This window comes from Arvicanthis niloticus, chromosome 29, assembly GCF_011762505.2.
Source record: "Arvicanthis niloticus isolate mArvNil1 chromosome 29, mArvNil1.pat.X, whole genome shotgun sequence".
Taxonomy (NCBI): Eukaryota; Metazoa; Chordata; class Mammalia; order Rodentia; family Muridae; genus Arvicanthis; species Arvicanthis niloticus.
Genome location: NC_133437.1, coordinates 2,853,077 through 2,879,139, shown reverse-complemented (window position 1 = coordinate 2,879,139; position 26,063 = coordinate 2,853,077). Strand labels below are relative to the sequence as shown.

The 26,063-nt window shown below is 43.1% G+C and overlaps 1 protein-coding gene and 1 pseudogene across 1 annotated transcript in view; both read right to left on the bottom strand.

Moving 5' to 3' along the window:
- Mctp1 (multiple C2 and transmembrane domain containing 1) overlaps positions 1 to 25,435 on the bottom strand; it is a 550,355-nt gene extending 524,920 nt beyond the window's left edge. The window contains exon 1 of the mRNA XM_076927041.1: positions 24,572 to 25,435. Coding sequence (XP_076783156.1) covers positions 24,572 to 25,288 — 717 coding nt within the window. The 5' untranslated portion in view covers positions 25,289 to 25,435. The remainder of the gene's footprint in view (positions 1 to 24,571) is intronic.
- LOC143440312 (ATP synthase F(0) complex subunit C2, mitochondrial pseudogene) lies at positions 16,316 to 24,092 on the bottom strand (annotated as a pseudogene).
- Positions 25,436 to 26,063: the final 628 nt, after the last annotated feature.

Sequence of the window (26,063 nt, the reverse complement as noted above, 5' to 3'; positions counted from 1 at the left end):
ATTGCTTATAAATAACTCTATGTTAGTTGTCCCAATTCCCCCAATAGAAAGACACAGACTAACAGAATGGATCTGAAAACAGGATTCATCATTCTCCTGTACCCAAGAATCCAGTTTCAACCTGTGGGTCATGACTTCTTGGGGGCCCAAATGACCCTTTCACAGGGGTCATCTAAGACCATAGAAAAACATATTTTCAATGGGCTTAAAAACTGAGGCACTTCTCTGTCTCCAGGAGATATACACACATATGAGTACCCAGCATGCTGACGTCATGCCAATCCCATTACATATACCCCAAACAAATGCACAGATTGGAGTCATAGTGTCCTTATGTGGAGCAGTCACATATGTGTAGAAAAGCAGTTACCGTGTTGAAAGCAGCAGTATTGGAGGTAAAAATAACAAGTCATAGATTATATTTACTGGGTAAATAGAAAATCATATATTGTAAAATCATCAAGAACTGCAAAAAACATGGTGTTTGTGTGTTATGAGTGTGTGTGTATGAGTGTGTATCTGTGAGAGTGTGTGTGTGTGTGTGTGTGTGTGTACACCACGGATACTCAATTTGGGTACTAAACGGTCTTTTTATACTCAGCTGTGGCTGATGTAAATACTGCCCCCTTGTGACAATAACCTGTCTGAAATAGAATGATAAATCATAGGAAAGTTTAATAGACTGTGTTGACTGAACTATGCCATGTATCATTTTTGTATTATTACAGCTATTGTTTTTATATTATTCATTAGAAAACAATCCCATGATAACGGATCACATAGAGAACGTTATGAAAAAAATCCATAGTATTTTTGCAGTATGGATTATTCTCAATGATTACACCAGGAACTGAGAAACCACAATGTGTTACTTGTTGTCAAGTTTTGACAGCAGAATATATGAAGCCACACAAACTCAAACACCATGTTCATAGCAAGTATTCCTGCTCTGTGGGTAAGGATACCAACTATTTTCGAAGCAAAGCTGACAGCTTCAGAAAAGCCAGACTCAACACTGGCAGCAAGTATCACAGACACCACAGCGGCCACAGAAGCTTCTTATTTGGTGGCATTTGGTGGCATTTGGTGGCATTTGGAATCACCAGAGCTATGAAACATGACACTATTGCTGGGAATTTGCTATTGTCAGAAGTCAAAGACATTGAGTTATAATCTATAAATGAATTTGTTACGCCATTCAGTGCAGTTTCCTTATCGAATGACACTGTCCACAGAAGAGTAGCTGACATGTCTGCTGATATTCTTGATCAGGAAATTAAATCTGCCCCACTTGCAATATTCGGTATCCAGCTTCTTGATGAGTCTCCAGGCATTGCAAAGCGTTCACAGTCACTCCTTAACAGGAGGTAAACGATGGTGACTTTAAAGACTTGAGAGTCTTGTTTTTGCAAACCTCTTGAAACAACAACTACTGTACATTATGTATTAGGCACAGTTGGCTTATTTCTGAAAGAGCATAAGATTGATTTGGGGGGGGGGAAGCTTCATGGTGTTTGCACAGATGCATATGGTGCTCCAGCTATGCTATAATGTCGATCTGGACTTTAACGTTTGGTACTGAATGAGTCACCAAAAGTCATCAGCAAATAGTACCAAAGAAGATGCTGCCACAAGAGTTACAAGAAGTAATGAAAAGTGTCATAAAGTCTGTCAATTTTGTTTGTTCCTTTGTGGGGTTTTTTTTTTTTCCTGAAACAGGGTTTTTCTGTGCAGCCCTGGCTGTCCTGGAACTCACTCTATAGACCAGGCTGGCTTCAAACTCACAGAAACCACCAGCCTCTGCCTCCAGAGTGCTGAGATTAAAGGTATGCACCACCACTAGCCAGCATGATTCTTTCAATTTTGTAAAGTTGAGCACTTTTAAACCATAGAGTGTTTAAACTGTGCTAGCCTGTGATGACCACCAGTCAGGTGCTAGGCAGGCCTGGAGAGCAGACCCTGCTGAAGATGGCCCACTGCCACAGTGCAGAAATGGGCATAGCACTCCTGAAACTGCTCCTGAGAAGATCTCAGACACTCAGAGACCGTGGGTGTCACTAAGAGGAGAAAGAAAGTGGTGGGGAAATGGAAGAAAAACTGAAGGACGTGGGTACAAAGAAGAGAGGCAGAACTGGAGACTTGAGGGTAGTGAGGATCAGCCTGATGTGAGTAGCTGATGATGCCACCTGGGACCATGTCCAGTCCTGTGCTCCCACCGGGGAACAAGTCTGCTCTGTGGCTCTGTATCAGCAGAAGTCTATTACCACCAAAAGACCACCAGGTGGAAGTCTCTGGTCTGGGCTTCGACCCAGGGGCATGTTGGTATCTGAGGGCTGTTCAGAACTGGAACCAGTCCTTGCTTGGGTATCTTGGGAGAGCTAGCCCTGGGGCATAAGAGCAGGAGATCTGACCCTGCCCTCAGCCAGCTGCAGTACAAGGCAATAACAAGACATCCAAGAGGAGTCCCAGTGAGGTTCCAGTATTGATACAGTAGCAGAAGCCAGAGACTTCATATCAGACCAAGTCAGTGTGATCAACATTCGCAAGCAAAAATTATGGATAAGAGAACATACTGTGGGGCACACTGTGACACAGTACAGCTTCTACCATGAGATTATTTTTTCTCTGTTGGGGCTTGCAATGCTGGAGGGTGGGTACCTGGTGGGAAGATTAGGATACATGATGTGAAATTAACAAAGAACTAATAAAAAGTTTAATAAAAAAAAAAACCTCAAAGCTTTTCCACTTAAATAAGGAATAAATTAAGGAATCTCAATTTCTCCATACCTACTCTCTACCGTAACTGAAGCCTTACCTGGAGCCAAGAGTATACAAATAGGAGAGGAGCAAAGGAGAAGGCTACAAAATGAACATATAAAAATCAGTAGCTTTCCTCTATACAAACAACAAAAAGACTGAGAAGGAAAATCCAGGACATACTATCATTTACAGTGGTCTCAAATAACAACAGCTTGAAAACAATGGGTGAAAGATTTGTTTAATAAAAACTTTAAGATGTTGAAAAAGACAGCAGAGGATGAAAAATGTACGTGGGATCTGTAAGTTAATGTTGGGTCTTGGACGAGGTAACTCCATTTAACCTGTTACCTTCAGTCACGTAGGACACAGGTAGAGGGCATGATTAACAAGTCTCTACCTCCAGAGATTTAAATATTAATGAATTATCAAAAGGCCAGGGGCATAGCTAATTAAGTTATTCCCTCCCCTTTTTCCTTCCCTATAAAATGAGACTCCCCTGGCCTTTGGCAGGGGAAGCGCATACCACCTACATCCATTTACCATGCCATGAACAATAAAAGCTTTGGAAAACCGGACTCCATGTGTAGCCTGATCTGCCTGACCTGCCTGATCTGTCACCGCCAGGTTCCCAGCCTTTGGAAACTTGAGCCGCCCACCGCCAGCCCGCGCGCGGTGGCTGTATCAATGTAGGATCCTCCGCTGGCAGAGTGGGAAGCCGCCAAACTCCCTCTTCCCCCCGCCCGCGAGATTTCTTCCCCACAAGTTAATATTGTGGAAATGGCCATTTTACCAGAAGCCATCTACAGACTCAGTGTTCTACCCATCAAAAAGTTTTCCAACACAATTCTTCATCAAAATTGAAAAAAATACTCTCCAACTTTATAAGAAAACACACATAAAAAAAAACAGAATATCTAAAATAGTCTTCAATAATAAAAGAACTATTATAAGTGCTGCTAGCCAAGATTTCGAGTTTATTACAGAGTTATAGTAACAAAAACAGCATTCTATTAGTATAAAATATAAACATTAATCAGTGGAATCAAAGGCTCAGGCATAAGTGCACAACTGATTTCTCTCTCTCTCACACACACACACGTAGAAGAACTTTTATGAAATAAGAAAGGATGAGTAGCAGAGAAACTATGTATGTATGAAAACATCATCATGAAGCCCATCATCTTATTGAACAAACATACAGTATAAAAACATAGAGCATACAAGTTGTCAAACAATAAAATACAATTTAAAACGTAGTCTGTAAAATTCTAGCTATGACATATATATCCATTACATATATCAGCTATGCAAATAGAATTTTCCAGAAAATTCAAGGGACTAAATCAAGTGAAAATTGATTTGTTTTTTATGAAACTGAAACTTATTTCTTTTTAGATTTTTATAGTACTAAAACATCCAGAAAAATATTAAAATCCAAAAGTTCCCAAACCCATCAATAAATGAAAAATTTACATTTTTCTTTCCTATTTTATGAACTTCTATTTACAGAGAGAATATACTTTTTAATACTTATTGAGGTAATGATGGAATATTTGTTGTAGCTATTTCTAATTATTAGAAATTTAAATACTTTTCAATTTTTCATGAATTGTTTGCACAGCAGTGAAAAATTCTCCATGTGTTTTAGATTACATGTGTGATCTTGTGCCTGCAGTAGCTACCCAGAAGCCCATCCTGTTCTTTCTTTTTTTTTTTAAAGTTAAAAAGTACTTACTGACAATAGCCAACTCAAAGCAACTGAAATCCAGAAATACTGGGGAAATTTTACTGAGGTAAATCACATTAAGAAAAATATACATAAAGAAAAACTTCCAGAAAGGATGCAAAAAATAATGGAAAGAAAAAAACCAGAAGTTCCACTGAACTTCCTGTCTTGCCCATTATTCATTTATTCAATAAATAAATAAATATCTGAGCAACTGCTGGGCATCAGACAAGGTGCTGCTTGCAAGGGCATGTAGGCAGCGGACACCCTTGACTAAGGGACACAGATGATTCCTATTGTGGTATGAATGAGAAAGGCCTCCATAGGTTCGAATATTTGAATGAGTGGAACTGCTGGAAATGATTAGAAGGATTAGGGGATGTTTTCTTTGGGGTAGGTGTGAGAAAAAGTTTGTCACTTAGGGGTGGGCTTTGAGCTTTCAAAAGCCCATGACAAGCCCAGTCTGGCTGTCACTTTCATGGCCTGCAGATCAAGATATGGCTCTCAGTGACTGCTCCAGCACCTGCCTGCATGGTGCCACACCCCCCATGATAATAATGGATTAACCTCTGTAACTGTAAAGCAAGCCCACTGTTACACACTTCCTCTTATCAGAGTTGCCTTGAATATGGTGTCTATTCACAGCAATAGAACAGTGGCTAACACAACTCCCTTAATTCATAGAAGTCATGTTTGATATCTACAGGCCATTTTTTGGTCTTTGCATAGAAAATTATATGAGGAGCTATGAGGAGCTTTAGTTTTCTATGGTTACTTTGGGTGCTCTGATAGTAGCTTTCTGCAGCCTTGATCTCCAGACACAGTGTGATCTCACAGCTGAAAGAAAAGAGGACTCTCCTCACTAGTGTTTGGTGGCCTTTTTATAAATGCTGTTGTTTAATGATTTTGTTGTTAGTATTGTGAATCTCCACTTAACTTCACTGTACTCTGGTGGCACCTAACGCTCAACTTCTGTGTCATATCTGCTTCTTCATATGCCCATGGATGTTATTTCAAACCTGGCTGTAACCCTGACAACAAAACTTCCCTTGATTGTTTCAAAATGTCCATCTGTCACCAAGCTCTTCACAACTGTTGCCACTGTTTCCATGACATTTAACTGTGTCTGTCTGAGTTCTTAGCAATCCAGAATTTATCTACAATGTGGTATGACCTGTTTATGGACCTGGTGGTGAAATTCCCCTGAGACATGTAGAATCCTCCATTTGTAAAACTGCAGTGAGATTTCTAAAACTCCAAACTGAGATGAGAATTAAGCCTTTATAAACCTGTCACACAGTTATTGACCCCTGGAGGACACAGCTTTGTAGGGGCTATTTCCTGAGATCAAATGTAGATAGTTTCCTGTGGCCAATGGCAATTTCCCGTGGAAGCATAATATCAGTGAAGCCACCATGTCCCACAGTGAACAGCCAAGAGATGGCTATGTACCAGCACAGGAGGATGTGAACAGAGCATACAACTAGCATCCGACTGAAGGTCATGTCTCAGCAAGTCTGTGCCTTCACAAGTTCATCTTATTTGAGAGAAATATAGATTTAAACATAAATGCTATGATTCAATCTTCTGGGAGCACATAATTTATTTTGAGTCCAAAATGGCTAGTGGAAGAAGACCCTTCTACTTCCAGCTCTAACTTCCTATAGGATAGGGATTCTGGAAAACAAACAAGCAAACCTTTAAAGATGCCCCCAAAGAAAGCTAAGCATGGTGACCCTAGCAATTGGTCTGTTGAGGCAGGTGAACAAAAGTCCAAAGCCTCAACTCTGTATTATTAAGTTCAAGACCACCCTGGGCTACGTAAGACCTTGTTTCAAAACAAACAATCAAATAAAAAAGATACCCAAGGCTTTAATATTCTCAATTATTCACCTGTTTTTACAACATGAAGAGAAACTAAATATAAAACATAAATAATATTAAGTGCATAGACTCCTAAATCAGTACCCAGCACAAAAAACCAAAGCAGGGCTGTGTGAATGGCTGGTAGCTGGAACAATCACAAACTGAGTTAGAACATTTATATTTGGAGCACTTTTGTTTATCTGCTTGAGACTTAAAAAGTAACATTTCTATAAAGCAGCTGTAGCAATGCAGGAAATACTCAGGCGCGCAAAATATTTAAAACTAGTTTTACTGGGCTCCTAATATATTCTTTTAACAAGATGAAATAGTACAACACTTCACTAAATACGTAAAATTGAGTATGAGGACATCTTATGTCATACCATTCAACTGTATCTAATCATTTGAAAATTAAGACCTTTGCTTCCTTATGAGGAAGTTGTATAGTACTCAGCTCTACTTCACTTTCATAAAGTAACAAAGTATCCAGCATGTACAAGACACACACAAAGCAAAGAAAATAACCACAAACGAACCTTTTGAGACCTTTCACTTGAAGACGTGATGCAGAGAAATGGTGTAAAAGAGAACTTATCTAGGAAGCACAGGCAGCCCCTGACTTCCTGAACTGGGGAGGGTCCAGGGACAAGTTAGACTGCTATCTTCTCACAGCTTCATTTGCCCAAGGAAGCAACAGCAAATGGTAACAGCACGGGTCACGGTGTAGAAACAGCCTATGTGGGAGCAAAGTTGCCTAGAACATTCCTGGAGAAAAAAAGGAGTTGAGGAGATAAGACAAAGAGCCTTGGACCCAGTCTCCTGGCCTCTCCAGATGTGAGTCACCACCACCCTCCCATGAAGCCCAATCCAGGAAGACTTGAACTCCATCTTCTGCAAAGGAAGAGTATTAATGATGCCACTCCTGATAGCTGGGCTCTGATCTGTCCATCTAATAAGACTTCTCAAATGTACCCCTTATCATGACAGAAATGACAGTGTGCTCTCTTCACTCCCGAGCCTCAGCCAGCTGGTAGGACACATGCAGACACCCCAGGCCCAGGCCAGTGTGCTGGGTCCAGCACACCAGGCATTCCTCTCCAGGTCTGCATTCCATCTCCTCTCAGGGACCTTCTTCTAGATTGCTACCACAAGCAGAGACCCAGGTTTAGAGTTAGGCCTGACTAAGCCTGAGGTTAGTTCATTTGTTTTAAGGAAGTAATTACATTTCCATCTGTCAGTGCCCAGAGCACAGACGCTCAGATCCACACCCCACTAAATCATCTTGTCTCTCGGGTTTGAAAACTCTTCATTTTACCAATGCCCCTTTTCCACACATGTGAGCTTCCATATTTCCTAGCAAATTTATTTCTAAGGAGTCTATGTAATAGTAATGAGCAGACAGCTGTATGAGAACAAATCCATTGCAGTGGCAGAACTGGACCAGACAGTATTTAAAAATGAGGTAATTAAGCCTCTGTATTTACCTCCTGAGAAAAGGAATGTTTCCGGTTTTATCATCAGCAGGACATCTCTGCTGTGTATAAGATGAACAATCTCTGGATAGTAGGAGACTGAAGTCCCCAGAAGAGATGTTGCAATTCCCTGTGTACATGACTCTGCAAATGCTGCTGTCCGCAAGGCTTGCTGACAAGGCCTTCTTAGATGTCACATCCTCCAATAAAGGAATCTCACTTGTATAGCTCTCAAACTCCCCAAAACAGTTGTTATGTAAAAATATAAAAGAAGGAACCAAGAATGACCTTCTAGAAAACAGGATTCTCAACTAAAACAAAAACAAAAAACTCCAATTGTGGTCAGACTAGGGATCCCTCTGTTGGTCTGTTCCATAAAAACGTACAGTGGACTGATGTCTTCTGTTTCGTGAGCACATTGCATGTCTTCTTCAGAACTAGTTAATATATCTTTGTAAGGACGAATCTATCAAGTGTGGGTGTGTAACCGCTGCTTAATTAGTTACTTTAGGTCTTAGTCAGGGTTTGTACTCCTGCACAAAACGTCATGACCAAGAAGCAAGATGGGGAGGAAAGGCTTTATTCAGCTTCCACTTCCACATTGCTGTTCACTGCCAAAGGAAATCAGGACTGGAACTCACACAGGGTAAGAATTTGGAGGCAGGAGCTGATGCAGAGGCCATGGAGAAATGCTGCTTTCTGGCTTACTTCCCCTGGTTTGATCAACTTGCTTTCTTATAGAACCCAGGATGACCAGCCAAAGGATGGCACCACCCACAATGGGCCAAGTCTTCCCCCCTTGATCAGTAATTGAGAAAATGCCTTACAGCTGGATCTCATGGAAGCATTTCTTCAAGGGAGGCTCCTTTCTATGTGATAACTCCAGCTTGTGTCAAGTTGACACACAAAACCAGCCAGTACACTTTATTTTGAGGTGCTGGTGATTGAAATCCAGGTTCAATACATGCTAAGCAAGGACTCCACCGCCAGGTGGTAAACCAAGCCACTCCCTTTTTATGAGCTGAGGTTTAGTTAAGTTGCCCAAAGAAGCCTTGAATTCAGGATCCTGCTGTTTTAGCCTCTGCAGAAACTAGTGTTAAAGCCCTGAGGCACCAGATGGGCTATGTTTGAGTCTTAGCATGTTAATAGAGCTATCGTTTTATTTTTTAATTTCATACATCTCTACCCCAATACAACCACCCCTCCATCCACTCTTCCAAGAACACTCCCATCTCCCCCTCTTCCAGATCCACTGCTCCTGTTTCCCTTCAGAAAAGAGCAGGCCTCCCAGTGATATCAACCAAACATGTCATAACTAGATACAATAAAACTGGGCACAAACCCCCAGATCAAGGCTGGATGAGGCAACCAAGCAGGACAGAAAGGATCACAAGAGCAGGCAAAAGAGCAAGAGATACCCCAACTCCCACTGTAATGGAACTCGTAATTTTATGAGAATTACCAGTGATTTCCTTTCAACACTGAGGTACCAAATGAGGATTCTGGACTCTGTGGAATGGAAGTCATGATCTTCTTTCAAGAAAGAATGATACACAATTTTCATGTTGTTTTTCTTATGGAGGCTATATCACATTTATTAATTTATGAAAAGAATCTCTGTAACCAAATAAGGAGAATTACTACTATCCTAGTTCTTTCCCTTCCCTGTTTGAAAAGTGCAGTGCTATATAACTCCAGTAAAATAGTAAAAGACAAAACCAACCAAACAAACAAACATAAATAAATAAATAAATAAACAAACTGCATTCCATTCTCCCAATGTGAAATACACATAGATAAGTTATATAAGTTATTAGCACCCTATTAACTTGGGCATGGCTTCTACCATTGGTACATTTATTTATTTATTTATTTATTTATATATCTTTTTATTGTATATTTCCTTTATTTACATTTCAAATGCTATCCCTTTTCCCGGTTACCCCCCCCAGAAGCCTCCTATCCCATCCCGCCTCCCCCACTTCTATGAGGGTGTTCCCCCCCCACACCCACCCACTCCTGCCTCCTTGCCCTGGCATTCCCCTACACTTGGGCATCAAGCCTTCACAGGACCAAGGGCCTCTCCTCCCATTGATGCTCGACAAGACCATCCTCTGCTACATGTGCAGCTAAATGGCACTTCCTACCCCAGATGGCAGTCACGCCTGGGTGTTAGGGAGCCTGTGTTGTCTGATTGCTGGTCATCACACCAGTTGGCCAAGAAGAACACAGCACACAGATTGGCAGGCTGGGCACTGCTGATACAATTTATGAGCAGTCAACAGGACCTGCTGGAATGCACTCCCTTGGGTATTTGTAAAGTGGTGGGCAGGGTGGCTCATGCTGCCACTTAAGGTTTGGTTGATTTGCAAACTGTAGTCTCTATGAAGCATTGTTATGTCCCCTCTTCCCTTGCTACAGCATTGTTGAGTAAATGTGATAGTGAGCTCTTATATACCTCAAGGTTTCCTTTTCTAGATGGGAGTATTCCTGAAAATCAGCTTCATAAATGAAAATATGAGCCATATATAAGAATACAAAAGTTAAACCTTACGTCTGAGAAAACAGACAAAAGATCATAAAACCTGTCTCCTTCACTGTGCTTTAGAGCACTCCATCCAATCTCTCCAAAATTATGTTGATAAAACTTAGTTTTTCCTTTTATTGAAAACAGATATCTTTCCTCACGTGATATGTCCTGATTAACAGTTTTCCTCCCAATATTCTTTCCAGGTGCTCCCCTCCCATCTGGAGCCACTCCCTTCCTCTCTCTCATTAGAAAACAAACAGGCTTCTATGGAACGATAATAATAACATACGACATAAGGATAAAATTAAATTGGGAAGAAAAGAAACACACAGAAGAAAAAGAGCCCAAGAGAAGACACAAGAATCAGAGACCAGTTTATTCACAGTCAAGACTCACACAAAAACACGAAACCAGAGGCCATAATATATACACAAAAGACCTATAGGGTAAAAAGAGAGAAAATTTTATATACACACACATGATTTTAAATATATATGTTAATTAAGATAAAATTAATTTAAAAACTAAGAAATCACATGGCATTATGAGACAAGGACCCTCCAAAGATGCCAAACAACAGTGACGTTAAAGTCTGACCCTCCTCACAGAACCTCTTGCCAAAGTTCTTCCTTTCCTTTATGCTAACTTCAGGAGAAACGCTGAAATCATATTTAAAATAATAATAAAAACACCGTTTTCATGTTTCATAGCTCTAACACTTGGATCACTGAGCTAAATCCAATCTCCGGGTCCTCCTAGGCTATGAAATGCGCTGTCTGAGAGAATCTGTCCCCTAGGCACTGGACATCAGATGGCCATCTCTGCCTCTGTCTGCTCTCCATACAGCTTTTCCAGGTGGAGGGAGATTCGCATCTACTTAGGTTTCTACTTGTTTTATACCAAGTTCTAAATATCAGACTCTAATTAGAAAAGCAGGCCCCGCCTACTTCTACAAAACAATTCTACACGTACAGATTATAAAACCTGTCTCCTTCACTGTGCTGTGTGAGTAGGACACAATTTTCAAACCAGAGTCATGAGCTTTCCTGAAGCCCAGCCAAACATCTGGACTCACTAATGCTTGAATACTTATGGAAATCTAAAATCTGTCCACAATTGAAAAAGCTCTGGTCTCTGCCAACAATTATCCATCTCCCAATCAATCCATGTTCACCGAATTCCAGCTGCCCAGGCAATCCTTAAGTAGTTTCTATTACTACTCTTCGACGCAGAACCTTCATCTACAATTACTTATTTCTCCTCCTCCCTCACATCTGACCAAGTCCTACTCATATTCCACATTTCACTAAAAAATCTTACTTCTCCAAAACATTCCTCATTTGGGCAAACCTTCTTCTCTGAAGATTATGCTGGGAGCTTTCACAATACATCAGTATAGGTTTTGCCTTCAGAATAAGTTATCACAACTGTAATTGGTACCGATTCTTTGAGATGTAGTAGATGTTTCTACTATATCCTAAGCACTATAAGAGCAGAAACTAGTCTTGTCTATTTAGCAAAGTATTACCAAGATGCTATACCTAACACCAGTTAGACATTTCATAAATATTTGTGGAAAGGGAAGAGATTGCTAAAAACCATTGTTACTGGATTGAATAATCTTTCAGCTATATATATTTATATCTAGGACTAATCCACAACATAAAACATTTAAACTAAATTGTTTTTCTAATTCCAAGACATCAAGAAAGTCGTAGCTAATGTGATAATACTCATGAGCAGGCTGAGCAGCTGCTCCGTGTTGACGAAAGCCACATAATACAATAACTAGACTTCTGAGTTTTGTCACCAGCCACGTAAGTTCAAATCCACACTGTACTCTGAGAAGCTGGGATAGCTTGAGGAATTTCCTCTCCATTGATTCATATGAAATGAAGCTAAAAGCTTCCGCACACTGCCTTCTCCATGTGACTACAAATCTTCAAGAAAGAACTAGATACTCAGAAAACTACATTATTTTCTGTGCAGACAAGGAAACTGCTACACTGGCAGCTTCACTCTCATAGGGCTTAACAGTGGCATCTGAGCTCACCAGAGTGGGCTGAAAACTTGAGCCTCTTAACTGAGCCTGAAAAGAAATAAATCAACCCATCTTCATTTATTAGATACTTTTCTCCAACAAACAATGCCCCATTCTCTAAACTGTGTCTCCAAAACAATGCAGTGAGACATGTTGGCTTTCCTGTGGTAAAAAGAGGTCAGGCTCTACCATGAGCAACAGACTGGGGACAGTCCTGAACTTGGTTCTGGTGCAGTGATGCAGCCTCACTGATGGTAGTATACTGGTATCCCTAGAGACAATGGCTTTGGTAGCTACAAGATGGCTACCGATACCCAAGCTCTGCTGCTTCACAGCTGCCAATCACAATTCATCCTCAGCGGAACTCCAGGAAGGCAGGGCCACAAGGCAGGAACTGCAGACAGGAAGCTATGGGTAGGACCTCGTAGACAGGACCTACAGGCAGGACCCTGCAAGCAGGACTTAGTCAGGATCCTGTAGGCAGAATCTAAAACTTCCTTGCCATGGCTTGCTCAGGACCACCTGCCCATGGATGCACTGTTCACAATAGACTGGGCCCTCCCATATTGATCACTGACCAAGAAATTCATATGCGAAATTAGTTCATATCAACTTTCTAGTACACATGCAAATAATACTTGTCATTCTGCTTGAAATTCATATTAGCCATATAGTCCTTAAAAGTAAGAAGTAATTTTTAAAATACAAAGAAATTCACTTATAAATGTGTCACTCGGGCATGATTAATTTCAGAAATAATTAAAAGGACAAGAGTAACATCATATAAGCAATATCTTCCAAATCAGTGTGGCAGTATTAACAGAAGACAGAGCTTTCTGTGGTCACCACCACAGCCTGTGTCTGCTGTTCTAGACCATATCTTCCTAAGTCAGTGCCTCACTGGCCCTTACTTTCAGGCTCCAAAGGAGAAGCCTCCCTTAGTTATATGAATGCATCTTTATAATCCTAATATTATTAGCTTTCCTTTAATTAGACATTAATCCAGGGATTCACCAGAATACATCCTTATTTCATCTATAAGAATAATTTTGTGAGGTAAAGCCACATCAATCTTGAAAATGCTGTTCGGACATATTAGTTGCTGTGGCATCTGAGTTTGAAAGGATTGGAGAATCATCCAGTGAGCTGTCCACTGTGATGCCGTGCACGTCCCCACAGGAGAATGATGGCTACTGATGAAAGGCTTTCCTTACACATCACTTTACAGCTGGAGTTCCCATTTTCTTTGTGAAAACACCCCTTACTAAACCACAAACATGGTTTTTTCCTCTTTAAATGAACTAGTCCATGTAGTTGTGCTTAGAGCAGAAAAACCATTTGAGATTTCGTACTGTGCAATGACAGAGGAAGATCAGCTCCAAGGACCCTACTGGTGCCCTGCTGCCTTAGCTACTGTATGTAAAAGATGAGGTGTAGGAGGGTGAACTGAATTAAAAAATGTTTGTGCAAATTTCATTTGTCATAGCGATAAAAAAAAGTCACAGGAAGCAACTATTTAAACTTCACCACGAAACAACAGGAAAACAGACTCATTGCCTTGGCCTTCTTTCCCCTGCCTGTTCCTCAAGTGCAAAAGAGAAGTGAAAGAGTTGACAGGCAAGCTGGCAAGAAGACAGGGAAGGGAGAAAAGTTCAGTAGAGTAAGCCTGGAGGAACACGAGGGATGCACAGAGATCCCTCTGCAACGCCCTTCCTCATTCCTGACAAAGGCTAATTAGGAAAGACTTGGAGACAGTGAATGTCAGATAGGGAGGGGTAAGTATGAAATCCTCTACCAAACCCCATCTCTTGAAAAACGCAGTCACAGGACATGGGGCACGGGAAACTGCCATGTTCTGGTCCCTTCCCATCTCTCCCATTCCCCTAAGTCGTACTCCTTATTCCCCATAAAGGAAGTGAGGAAATCAGAAAACCATCAATAATGCCATGTATGTGAAGCAGGACAGGATTGGGCCAAGTCACCATCAAGGCTAGATCCAGGCACAACATGTGAGATTTGGTCACTATCACAAAAAAGAAAATCACAAAAAAGAAAATCTTGTCATTTGTTGCGAAACAGACAGGACACTGCATGACACGTGCATGAGACACACATAACAGATGGGACATTGCATGATATACATTCGTGAGACATGCACACCACCACTGACAAGTGAACCGCTTCAGATCTCATTCACATGTTGAGTCGTAGAAGAGTTAACTCATAGAGTTGAGAGCAGAGTGGTGGTTACAGAAGGGTGAGGGAGAAGGAGGGTAGAGGTGACCTGGCTAATGGGTCAAAGCTACCATTATATAGGCATTCTAGTGTTGTACAGTTCAATAGGGCAACTGACTATAGTTAGAATAACTTCCTGACACCCCAAAAGAGATGTGTTCCCAACACAAAGCCATGATCTACATTCACAGTGATGGACCTGCTAATTGCTTTGCTTGATCGGTACACATTGTTGGGGGAGATTTCACATTTTTTTTGTAGGTACACATATGCACAACATGTATGTCAGAGAACAACTTGACAGAATAAGTTATTTCCTTCACAATGTGGATTCCAGGGATGGAATTCAAGTGGTCAGGCATAGCAGGTACCTTTACTGGCTGAGCCATCTCAATCAGTATACATTGTTTACATCCATCAGATTTATCACACACACACAGAGACACACACATATATACATATATATGTATATATATCATTATTACATATTGAATTAATTAAAATTTTAAATAAGAAACAGTTATAATTAAGAAAATGAAACAAATGCAAAAAAGTAAAAGCCAACAAAGGAATGGGGTCCAGTGTAATCAGCACCTGCTCTTAGGCTCACTGGTGCCGAGGGCCCATGAGCCTGGAAAGAGCTCTGTGGTGACACAGGACCAGTCTCCAAGATCTATTCTGATCTCCAAAATACGTGTGGAGAATAGTAAGAATTCTAATTTGATGCATTGAAAATACTATACAAAGGCAGTTATGAAAACGCTGAATTATTCTTTTATCAAAAGCTATTTTACATCTTTATACAGGAACAAGAGCCAAGTATGGCTTGAGGGTCTAGAAAAATATTATAGCTGTGTTGAGAGAAACCCTATTGGTATGTTTTAGAAACTGGCCATTTGCCTTTAACTGAGATGATATTTTAGCATGCTCCACTCACACACCATGACTAAGAATAAAATTTTTCAAGAGAGCTTTTGCATTCAAAACTCCTTAACTGTGACTGTTTTCCCAAATATTTTGCCAATCTGACCATGAGGCACCTTGAGAATTCAAGTGACTAGAACATTTATAGAATTTTCTTGCTTTCCTGACTTTGTAAACAGCGTACGCTTTGACGCTTAGCACTCGTATTGCTTAATAGATTAGAGAATGGTAATCACTTCATCTGAAAGGCCCCCAAATACCTATCAAACACAGGGTCTAGGAAGCCAGACGCGGTAGAAATGCCTCTAATCTCTGAAGCAAGTTCCTGGCCAGTTCACAGGAGCCCCATGGCAAGACTGCCTCAGAAAACACAGGAGGAAAACAAAAACAGGAACTACTGTAGTCTGGAGAGGGCAGGCTGGTTACTGCTCAGGGGCCATGAGAACTCATGGCTAACTCAGCCATTCTGCATGAATGCAAACTCAAAACTCCTTTCTCCTCCCCAAAACACTTTTCAATACAAGCATTTCTAAAGTGAACAAAGATAAACAAAATTTCAAGTAAAGGAAGAAGTGTGCTGGCATGTTAACCCTTTGTGTCCTGAAGTTCAAACATGTCTGCTCGCTCGCTCTCTCTCTTTTATTTTCTTATTAATACAGTGTTTGTCTTCTCTCTGTCAAACCCTGAGCCAAGCACTTCCCCCAGACTTCTTGGGGAGGTACAGAAAAAGGAACATACAGGGCAGACGAGACGCGAAAGAACTATGGGAGGTCAAAGTGGAGACGGCTGTTTCGCATGACGAAGAGGATGAGAAAGGCCACCATTAGGCAAAAGAGCCCCATGGCCTCTGAGAGGGCAAAGCCCAGACTCGCATAGGAAAAGAGTTGTTGCTTCAGAGAAGGGTTCCTTGCATAGCCAATGATGAGACTCCCAAAAACAGTACCAATCCCTGCCCCTGAGCCAGCCACCCCAACTGTAGCAGCCCCAGCTCCAATGAACTTGGCAGCTGTGTCGATGTCCTTTGAAATGGCGCTGGTTTGGAAGCTGCGGCTAGGGATAAGTGAGGTCAGAGGCCGCCGGACTGCGAAGCGGCTGAGGCTCTCATCTGTTGGCATCTGTGTTCACTTCAACTCCACTGCAGACAGCGGACGACTCAGCAGCTGAGACGTGCTCCTGATTAGGGAGCGGTAGAGAGGAACTTGGAGCAGCGCGCTCGTGCCTTGGCCCCTCACTCCTGAAAATGTGTGTCTTCTCTCTCAGATCCTTCCCTCTTCCATCCTTTGGAAAACAACTCCTGCTCTCACGGAGTCTCCACTTCTTCCAGCCTCACTCTTCTCACTCTTCTTAGGGTGACCCACAGCCTCACCTGTTCAACACTTCCAGGACTCCGTCTGTGCTGAAGAACTCATGCATCTCCCCACCATCCAGCCAGCCTTCCTTTCTTCCTTCACCCACTTCCCTACCTCAAGCCCTGACGCTATTGATCTAGTCTCCAGATCTACTGATCTAGTTCTTCTATACATAAGACACGTGAGCTCCTCTGTGCCTCTACAGATACACTTTCACCATCCCCGTGTCCAAATCCCAATCACACTGCAAAACAAGGAAGAGTAGACCATTTTCCAAATGCTGCCCCCAAGCCTACAATCTTCCTGTCTTCTTACATCGTATGCCTCTGTCCATTTACAATGGATGAGGGATCCATCTTCTGCCTTTAGACTAAGTGAGGTGACTTCCTACTGCTCTGTAAAAACTACACTAAACCTTAAGGACTTTATGCCATAAGTTATACCCACCTTCTCTGTTATGCTCAAACTCTGCCTCTCCACAGGCTCATCAACCAAAATAAGCGATATCCATGAAACAACACTTTCCAATGACAGAGCCTTCCAACGTTATTTTTTTTATCCACACGACCACTTTCCTTGAATGAGCCTAATTTTTTTTCACTATTGCTGTGACCATATCCCTTTTTTCATGTGCACTTCACCCCACTGGATTCTGAGCTTCATTCTAATACTTAATTCTCCTGGCTGGTACACTCCAGGGAACTCCTGATAAGCTTGAAGCACAATGTATTCAAACCTACTTTGTTCCAGACAATTTGTACCAAGCACCAGTGTGGTATCAGTGGAGGGGAGAAGTAAGCCATGAGCTCTCTTTGCTGAAAGTTGAAACGGGTGGGTAAATTTAGACACGATATATAGTTGATTTGGCCTGTGATTGTTTTGAAAATATATGAACAGCCAAAAAGCTCAGGAATCTAAAACTTTGCACAAAAACTTGAGCTTTTCATTCTTACTAAGTGATGTGTTTATAAAGAGGTAAAGAGAAGGGAGATATGTTCTATGGAGGTGTGGTGAGGTATGGAGGAACTGGGTGCCTCAGTGGGCCCATGCCAAGGCATCCCTTCTCCCTGTGGGACCAGCCACACACGACGGATAGTATAGAATAGAGTTTATTCAGGGCATGCGAAGGAGAGTTAAAGAGGGTAGTAGAGGCAGAGAAAGAGAGAGTAAAACAGTAGAGGAGTAGAGGCCAGCCATGAGCTCATGAACATGTGGAGAGAAAGGGAGAAAAGGAATGGGGAGAGAGGGGGAAGGGAAGAGAAGAAGGAAAGGACAAGGGGACAGAGTGGGAACAAGAAGGCAAGAGATCAAGAGAGTGAGGAGGGGGCAAGCAGCCCCTTTAATAGTAGATCAGACCTACCTGGCTGTTGCCAGGTAACTGTCGGGTGGAGCTTAGACAGAATGCTAACACCAAGGAATGGGAAAACTGTCATTTCTGCCTTGGGTGACAAGGACAGCTGAATAGGGAACAAACATGAGCTCTCTCGTTTAACATGGAGTGACCACGTTCTTTGCACACTATCCTTGCTTCCATAGCCTTGTGGACATAAGAGTTTGGAGTTTTGAGATCTTTCCTGTAAATCAATACTGACCAATAGAAATAAAAATTTAAAAAGACAAGTGAAATTGACTTTAATATTTTATTTAACTTAAACCAAATATTGGATCATACAATCAATAAAAAAAAAAAAAAAGCTTAGTGCTGATACATTTCACATTGCTTTCTTTGCAGTAAGCCTTTAGGATTAGGTGCGAACACTGTTGTAGACTTACAGAGCAATCTGAATGATTTCCAGAGTTCAACAGGCAAATGTGATGGGAGGAACCATCAGTAACCATTAAATGCTGCAGACTTTCCGGAGGGAGGCTTTGCTGTCCTTAGTTAGGTTCATAAACACATAGGAATCACTGTGGGTATCAATGACCTCTACCTGACCTCTACTTCACGTATCAAGCATTCAACCATTTTAAAAGGTGGCAGAATCGGCTAGTGAGAATAAGACTGACAGTCAAATTTGAAATTTTACTCTCAGTTGTGGTTGAAAAGTTGTACATTTCTAAAAGAGAGACAGTTTTCTAATGGTGAGTATGGGATGGGTACAAGAGGAGACTGTTGAGTACGGACAGGAAACTCAGAGAGGGCTCGGGAAGAGTAACAGAAGCAAGCAAGTCTGAGCAGAGCTCACTATTCAGAGATTAGCTGAAGGTTGAGCAGCAGGAATCAGGAATGCAGACATGAAGCAGCACTGCCAGAGGCCAGAGACTCAGATGAGTAAGCAGCTGCCACAAGTTAGTGACAGCACCAGGAGATACTCCCTGAGCCATGACAGAGCCACCATTCAGTAGGATCATGGACTGACTCCCTCATGTCTAAAGAACCATCAGAAGAAAGAGGACTATCCAGTATATCTGCCGTGTGTAAAAGGACTTGGCTTCAGAGAGGCAAGTACTCCATTGCACAGTAAAGTAATTCTGAAGTTTTTCCAGAGACCTAATCACTGAATAGCTTCAGCCTATCCATTAATCTCTTCCTTCAGGAAACCGTTCCCCTGGACTGCTGTACAATACTAATTCATAGGTCAGCTGTGTGCATTAAGGGCTGCCAAACTATCCCGGTGTGGTGGTGCTAGTGAGAGCATGGGAAGTAGCTGAGGCTTCAGCAAACTAAATTCCGATTGCTCCAAATAAAGAGGATGATGATCAAAGGGAGTGAGAGTAGGAAGATGCCATGACCTTTAAAATATCCAAAGGACCACACATCTATTACAATTGTTTACATTTACATGGGAATGAGAAACAAAACCCGGGAACCTAGGCATACTATTCACTCTTCATTAACTTAGGGTTTGTAAACAGCTCACACTATGTTCCCAAAGGTGGTGGGACCTCACTGTGCACAATGACCCACTCTTTTCATTCTTTTCCAAGAAGTGAGGGTAGCATGTCTTATTCTTTACATTCATATATTAATTCTGTTTTCTTCCTTCACGTGTTCACTTATGCTTCCATAATAACGAGTACACACTTACTAAAACTTACTCAATTTCTTTATGACTGAAATTGTGGTATCACCAGTACTACCTCAATTGTCTTGCCTTTTTTTTTTTTTTTTTTTTTTTTTGACCATTGCAAGTGAAATACTTTTCATATCAAACAAAATGAGAACTGGCAAAGCCCCATTCGTTTGTTTTCTGCCATAAATTTCTTTGCAATGGCAGAACCTACAAACCTCAGGCTGCTAACAACCACAAACAGTGGCTGCAGCTCAGACCAGCCTCATGTATCTAAACACTTCCCTTTGCAGGTTTCTCAGTCCAGCAATTTTCCAGGGACTGAAGCTACCCTACATAAGGTTGGAGGGACACTGTGGGTCCTTGTAGTTGAAAACAGCACTGAGGTCAGAGCAACTTCAGGGACCTCCAGATTGGAGCCTCCTCCTCTGACTCTGAAGCCACATCCCACCTCAGCTTTCTTCATAAAATTACACTAATAAAACTGCTTTAAGGAGATTGATTTTTAACACTGTTTGATTTCTCAGTGGGGTTAGTCATCTAGATTAGGAATTACCATTTTAAAATCTGTACCTTCCCCAAGATTAAGCTATGTTCTTTGAAGCAATATTTAAAATACCTGACAAAACCTTAACCCAAGTAATATTTAATATAAGCTACTAAAAAGCTAAATGTGCTTTACCTATAGACTTGAAAACATTCTCCACCATTTTGTCTTACATGTGTTGGGTTTCTCCTCTACGTAAGCAATTTCAATAAAATTTTACTTTAAAAAGAAAAAAATGCAATAAAGGTTTAACATTTATAAACACTACATGCTTTCATCTAAAAATTCCAACGTGCTCCTTCCTCGGTTCTTCTCAAAATACTTTCTGATTCTAGCAAAATATAAATTTAGTAACTCATCAAGACAGAATACATAAAATTGGCATATTTTTGATGGGCACACAAACTGAGAAGGCATCTTTCCCAACTGTGGTATAGAAAATGGAAGGCACCTGGTATGACACTATGGCCCAAAGTGTGAATGAGAATCAGCAGAAAGGAAGGGTCTTTCTTTCATCCTTCCTTCCTTCTTTCCTTCTTCCTTCCCTCCCTTGCTTTTTCTCTTCCTCCCTCCCTTCCGCCCTCCCTCCATTCATTTCTTCCTCTTTTTCTTTCCCTCTTAATGTCAAAGCAGAACTTTAAAATAATATAGGAGAAGGCACTGTTACACTGTTAGTGTTACAGAAGAGCTGAGAAGGCCACTTGGGACGCAGGAGACGGCAGTTTGCTCATCTAATCCGTGTACATGTGGCTTCTAAATCTTTCCCCCAGCAGTCCAAAGTGATTTTTTTTTTTTTTTTTTTTTTTTTACTTTTGCTTAACATCTGTTGTTGGGGCCTCCTGCAGTGCTGGAGGTGGAGAAGTGGGGAGTGTGTTGGAGAACGTGGCTGATGCCAGGAACAAGCAGAAAAGACGCAAATTTTCAAGAATTTGCCCGATTTTACAATGAGCTGTACAATGGTAATCTGGACACTGGATAATAGCTGCTTTCACTGTCTTATCTCCTGTGTGCTTCCTCCTATGCTGGTGACCAGTAAACAAAGTTCCCTGTGCTAGCTCCTCCCCATGACAGGTGTTCTGGAGACAGAAAAGCCCCCCCTCCCCCCACCTCCCACCCCAGACACATTTGAAAAGGCAGGATCTAAAGACCAAAGCCTGCCCTGGGCACCTTAATGAATTCAGTTCCAGGTTTCAATTCCCATTCTTCTCTTTCCTCTTTGGAGGTAGATCCAGCTCCTTTTGGTTGAAGAAAAAGGTATTTAAAAGACTATAGACTATTCTCTTCATTGATCAGAGGATTGATGAAGCATACCTGTATGCCATTTCAGAGGACATTTTCCAGTACTCAGAGAGCAAAGCCTCATGAAAAGGAGAGGCTGGGGACACGCCTATACCTGGCCATCCCCATAGAGCTGTTTGCTCTGCCTACCTTCCACTGTCCACTCATTAATATTTTTTTTTTTACCTTTACTTCAAATGTTAAAGCATTCCTCTAAGATCTATATTGAAATACTGGTTCCTTACAGTGAAAAGCTTCTTTAGAAATATAAACATGGGACTTTCAAATGTAGTAAAATGTGCAACACTGCATCCGAGACCAAATTAGAAATTAATACAGATGATGTATTATAAAATTGTGGTGTGATGGTGGGGGGGGTTACAAAAACATGTAGGCTTGTATGCCTGTACTATTAAACAGATCAAAGTCATCCCAAAACTCAAGGTTTAGAAGTTCACGGAAGAAGATCCTGGGAAAAGATTGTGAACACTGACAAGCACACATCTATCTGTGTTGCTTACTAACACACACTATCCTGGAAAAGTCACTTAACTTCTTTGGGCTTTAGCTTCTAATCCATAAACTGACAAAAACTTCTCCAGCACTGCAGTGAGTGTTGTGCAGTGTGATGCTGCAGAGTGCCCAACACGGGATGAAAGCACACACACGTTATATCGGCATGCACTCCAAAACAGCTTAGATCGTTCCTACACAAAAGTCATACTCATGTTTTTAAAGAAAAGTCGATAGTTTCAAAAGTGTCTTGATTTTTTTAAACAGTGGATTGAGGCATCCACAAAGATTAATTCTGCACTCCATTTTGTGCTTTGAAAATATCTTAGTTCAATGGGCTGCAAAATAGCTTCATAAATTAACTTTCACTGTAACATGGTAGGTACCTTCCAAAATTATTCTATTATTATGTGTTGCTCTAAAAGTTAGAAAAGATAAAATATCAAATCAATCTCTCAGCATTAAAATAAACGTGCACTAGGATATATAGAAACTCAAAAGTGTCTCCTTTAACTCCCAGGATTAGTACACTATTTCTGCTTGTCAATTTGACCACATCTGGAATTAACCAGAATGCCAAATGACTGGGCACACCTGTGAAGATCTTTTCTTAATTAAATTCTTTGAAGTGGGAAGACCCAGCTCTGAGCCAGATCTTAGATGTGGGGAGATACACCTTTAATCCAGATCTTTGAGATGGGAAAATCCACCTTAATCAGAACCACACCTTCTGTTGGCAGCCCCTATAAGGACAAGGAAGAAGGAAGCCAGATCTCTTTCTGATTGCTCGCTCTCGCTCTCATGCTCGCTCTTGCTCGCACATCCATTCCTTTATCAGAGCCTACTTCTTCAGGATTTTGTCATATACTGTAGACAGCTGAGACATCCAACCTCTCGAACTGAACAACTACTGGATTCTTGGGCCTTCTGTTAGCCATTGTTGGAGTAGCTGGGTCACAGCCTGTAAGCCATTCAAGCCCCTTTATTCATCCTATAAGTTCTGTCCAATACATACACTTAATTTTCAATCACCTTAAAAACGCTTTCACTTTACTTTTGAAATTAAAAAAAAAAAAAAAAAGAAAGAAGGAGTTCTATTTAGGTCTGTTTAAGACAATAAAGGATGAAGTTGTTCGGGCCTTCTCTGTTAATGGTGCCTACCTAATCTGATATGATAAGCTTTGTCTGGAACATCAAGTGTTCGCTAGACAGAAAAAATTAATTGACTGATTCCTAGCCTACTTTCCCCCAGAAACTGCACTTTAAAAGTAGTAGATAAGCTATACAGTTTTTCTGAGCTCTTCTTGTTTCATGTAACCGAGGAGTAAAACTTTCAGTTTTGGTCGAATATTTCTTTCTGGCTAGCTATTTTTCTACTTAAAGTTTTAACGAGTACCATTCACTTAACATGATCAGAATTGCAGGGATGGGAGTGTCATAAGCTAAGCGGTACTAGAAGAAAACAATTACTTTAGCTCCCTCATAGAACTGAATATTTGAAATGTGATAGACATTTACAAAAGAAAAGTTTCCCTCTTAAAAGTAGGAGTAAGCACAGCCCCTGTTGGCTTAGAACTTGTATTGAAACAATGAAAAAACGCTTGTCTTCTTAGTCAACAGGATGTGTAGAATGTTTTAGAGGCACGTGCTTCCGGTGACTACCAACTTTACAGCCATGGGAACATATCTGCTTTACTAACTCCGATCCTGCAGCCCTCCCACTCCTGACCCCAGAGGCAGTAATTCACCTGCAGTAGAAAGTTTCAAGAAGAGAATACCAAGAAGTTAGCAAATTAATGCAATTAAATCCCCATCTAAGCCGTAACTCACCTTTCTGCATTCCTATGTCCAGTGCTAGCCATTTGTCTCAGACAGTGCTCCATCGGACAGTTGAGATTTCCTTTCGTAAATTGGGGGGTGGGGGGGGATGTTAGCTTTTTCTTATCAAAGAAGAAAAATAAAAGGCTTCTTTGGGCATCTTGCAGGATGCCTCCAAAAAGCAGCCAAGCCACCTTGAAACTTTTCTTTAGCCGTGTGTTAAGCTACCTAAAGTGCTTTTGGCCACAGGTGTCATTCCTATCAAAATCAAGTCAGGGTTCAAGTCTGAACTGTTACTACTAAACCCCAGCGAAATGTCTTTGCTCGGTTTCAGCTAGTTAGTAGTCAGCGCGCGCGCGCACACACACACACACACACACACACACACACTCACTCACTCACACGCACGGACACACACACACACACAGAGGCCACCAAGGCAGCCTGGAGCTGGAGGCGTGGCCCGCACGCTCGCCGGGCGGCCGGCCACCTGACACTCACCTGGCTGCAGCCGCTCTCTTCCCCTTTCTGCTGAGCCTTCGACTCCGCGGGACCCCGGGCCGGTTCTGCAGGAGGTAGCGCCGCCGGTTCCAGCAATTGCTCCAGGCACGCGGTTCCAGGCAGAGAAGAGCTCTTTTGGTGGCACAGGTGCACCCCACGGCCCCCGCGCAGTGTGCCCTCATCTTGGACGCGGTCCCCCCTCGGGGGCGGTTGGGGAGAAGAGGACAGGGAGGATGAGGCGGAAGAAGAATGAGCTGAGTCCGGAGAGCGTCCGCCAGGAGGCGTTACTCCGGCTGAACCCCCGGCTGTCGAGGACCCCTTAGCCACGGGCAGCAGATGCTCGCGTAGGCGGCGGCGCAGCGTGGACCCCTGCTCGGCTCTGCCCGCTCTGCCCGGCTCCAGGGGCTCCGGTGAGGAGCAGCACAGGTTGGGCTGCGAGGAGGAGAACACTCGGTCCAGCACTTGCTTCCGCTTCTTGAAGCCGCTCCACCTGCTGCCAGTACTCCCCACACCGGCCAGGGCGTCCTGCGTGGTCCTCGGGGGCGGCGGGGACGGGGTCGGAGTGGCCGCAGTGCGGCGCTCGGGGCCCCCAGCGCGCCCGCCTCCGCCGCCCTTGCCCTTGCCCACCCCCAGCTGCAGGTTCTTCCAGAGCCGGGCCTGGAAGGAGGGGGACGCGGCCGGCTCGGGATCGCCAGCCGCGGCAGCCCGGGGCTCCATCCTCCAAGCCCCGCACCTCCTCTCCCCTCCGACTGCTTCTCCTCTTCCTTCTCCGGCTGCGCCTCCTCCGGGAGAGTGGAGGCGGCGGCGGCGGCGGCGGCGGCCAGCGCAGCAGCACAAGCCGGGAGCGTCCAGCGGCTTCAGGCCAGCTCAGAGCAAAGCGGTTGCGGCCGAGGCCCTCCCGCCGCGGGGAGCCGCCGCCTCTGCCCGCCTCACCTGCGGGGGCCCGAGCTGGAGCCGTCACCGAGAGCCCGCGGTGTCTGCAAAGTTTCCAGCTCGGAACTCCGATGCTCCAGACCACTGAGCGCCCCCGGGCCGCACCCTGGCTCCCCCTCGGCGCCCGCAGGAGCTCGGAAAGCTGCAGGCGGCCGGCGCGGGCTTCCAGCTGCACTGGGGACCACACCCGCGCCCTCAGGCCAGCACCTGTCAGCGGCAGAGGCGGCCGTCCCCAAACTGGGCGCGCACGCGGCTCACACGACAGGGCGCGTCCTGCCGTAGACGTCGGGGACCAGCAGCCTTGGCTAAGCCACCCAGGACCATCCTCCAGCTACTGGGTGGGAGGGCAGGCAAGAGCCGGGTGGAGCTGCGTGGGGCCGGGAGCCTCCTTGACCTGAGTGTGGATCTACAGTCGCACACGCAGCTTGCTTTAGAACGGACGAACCTTGCTTGAGCCGATCAGATGAAGTGCATCCGAGTGGAGTGCACCTCCGCGCCCCTGGTGGGTCCCCCAGGGAACCGAGCAAACACGCTGAGGGCAGCAAACCTTTCCAAAAGC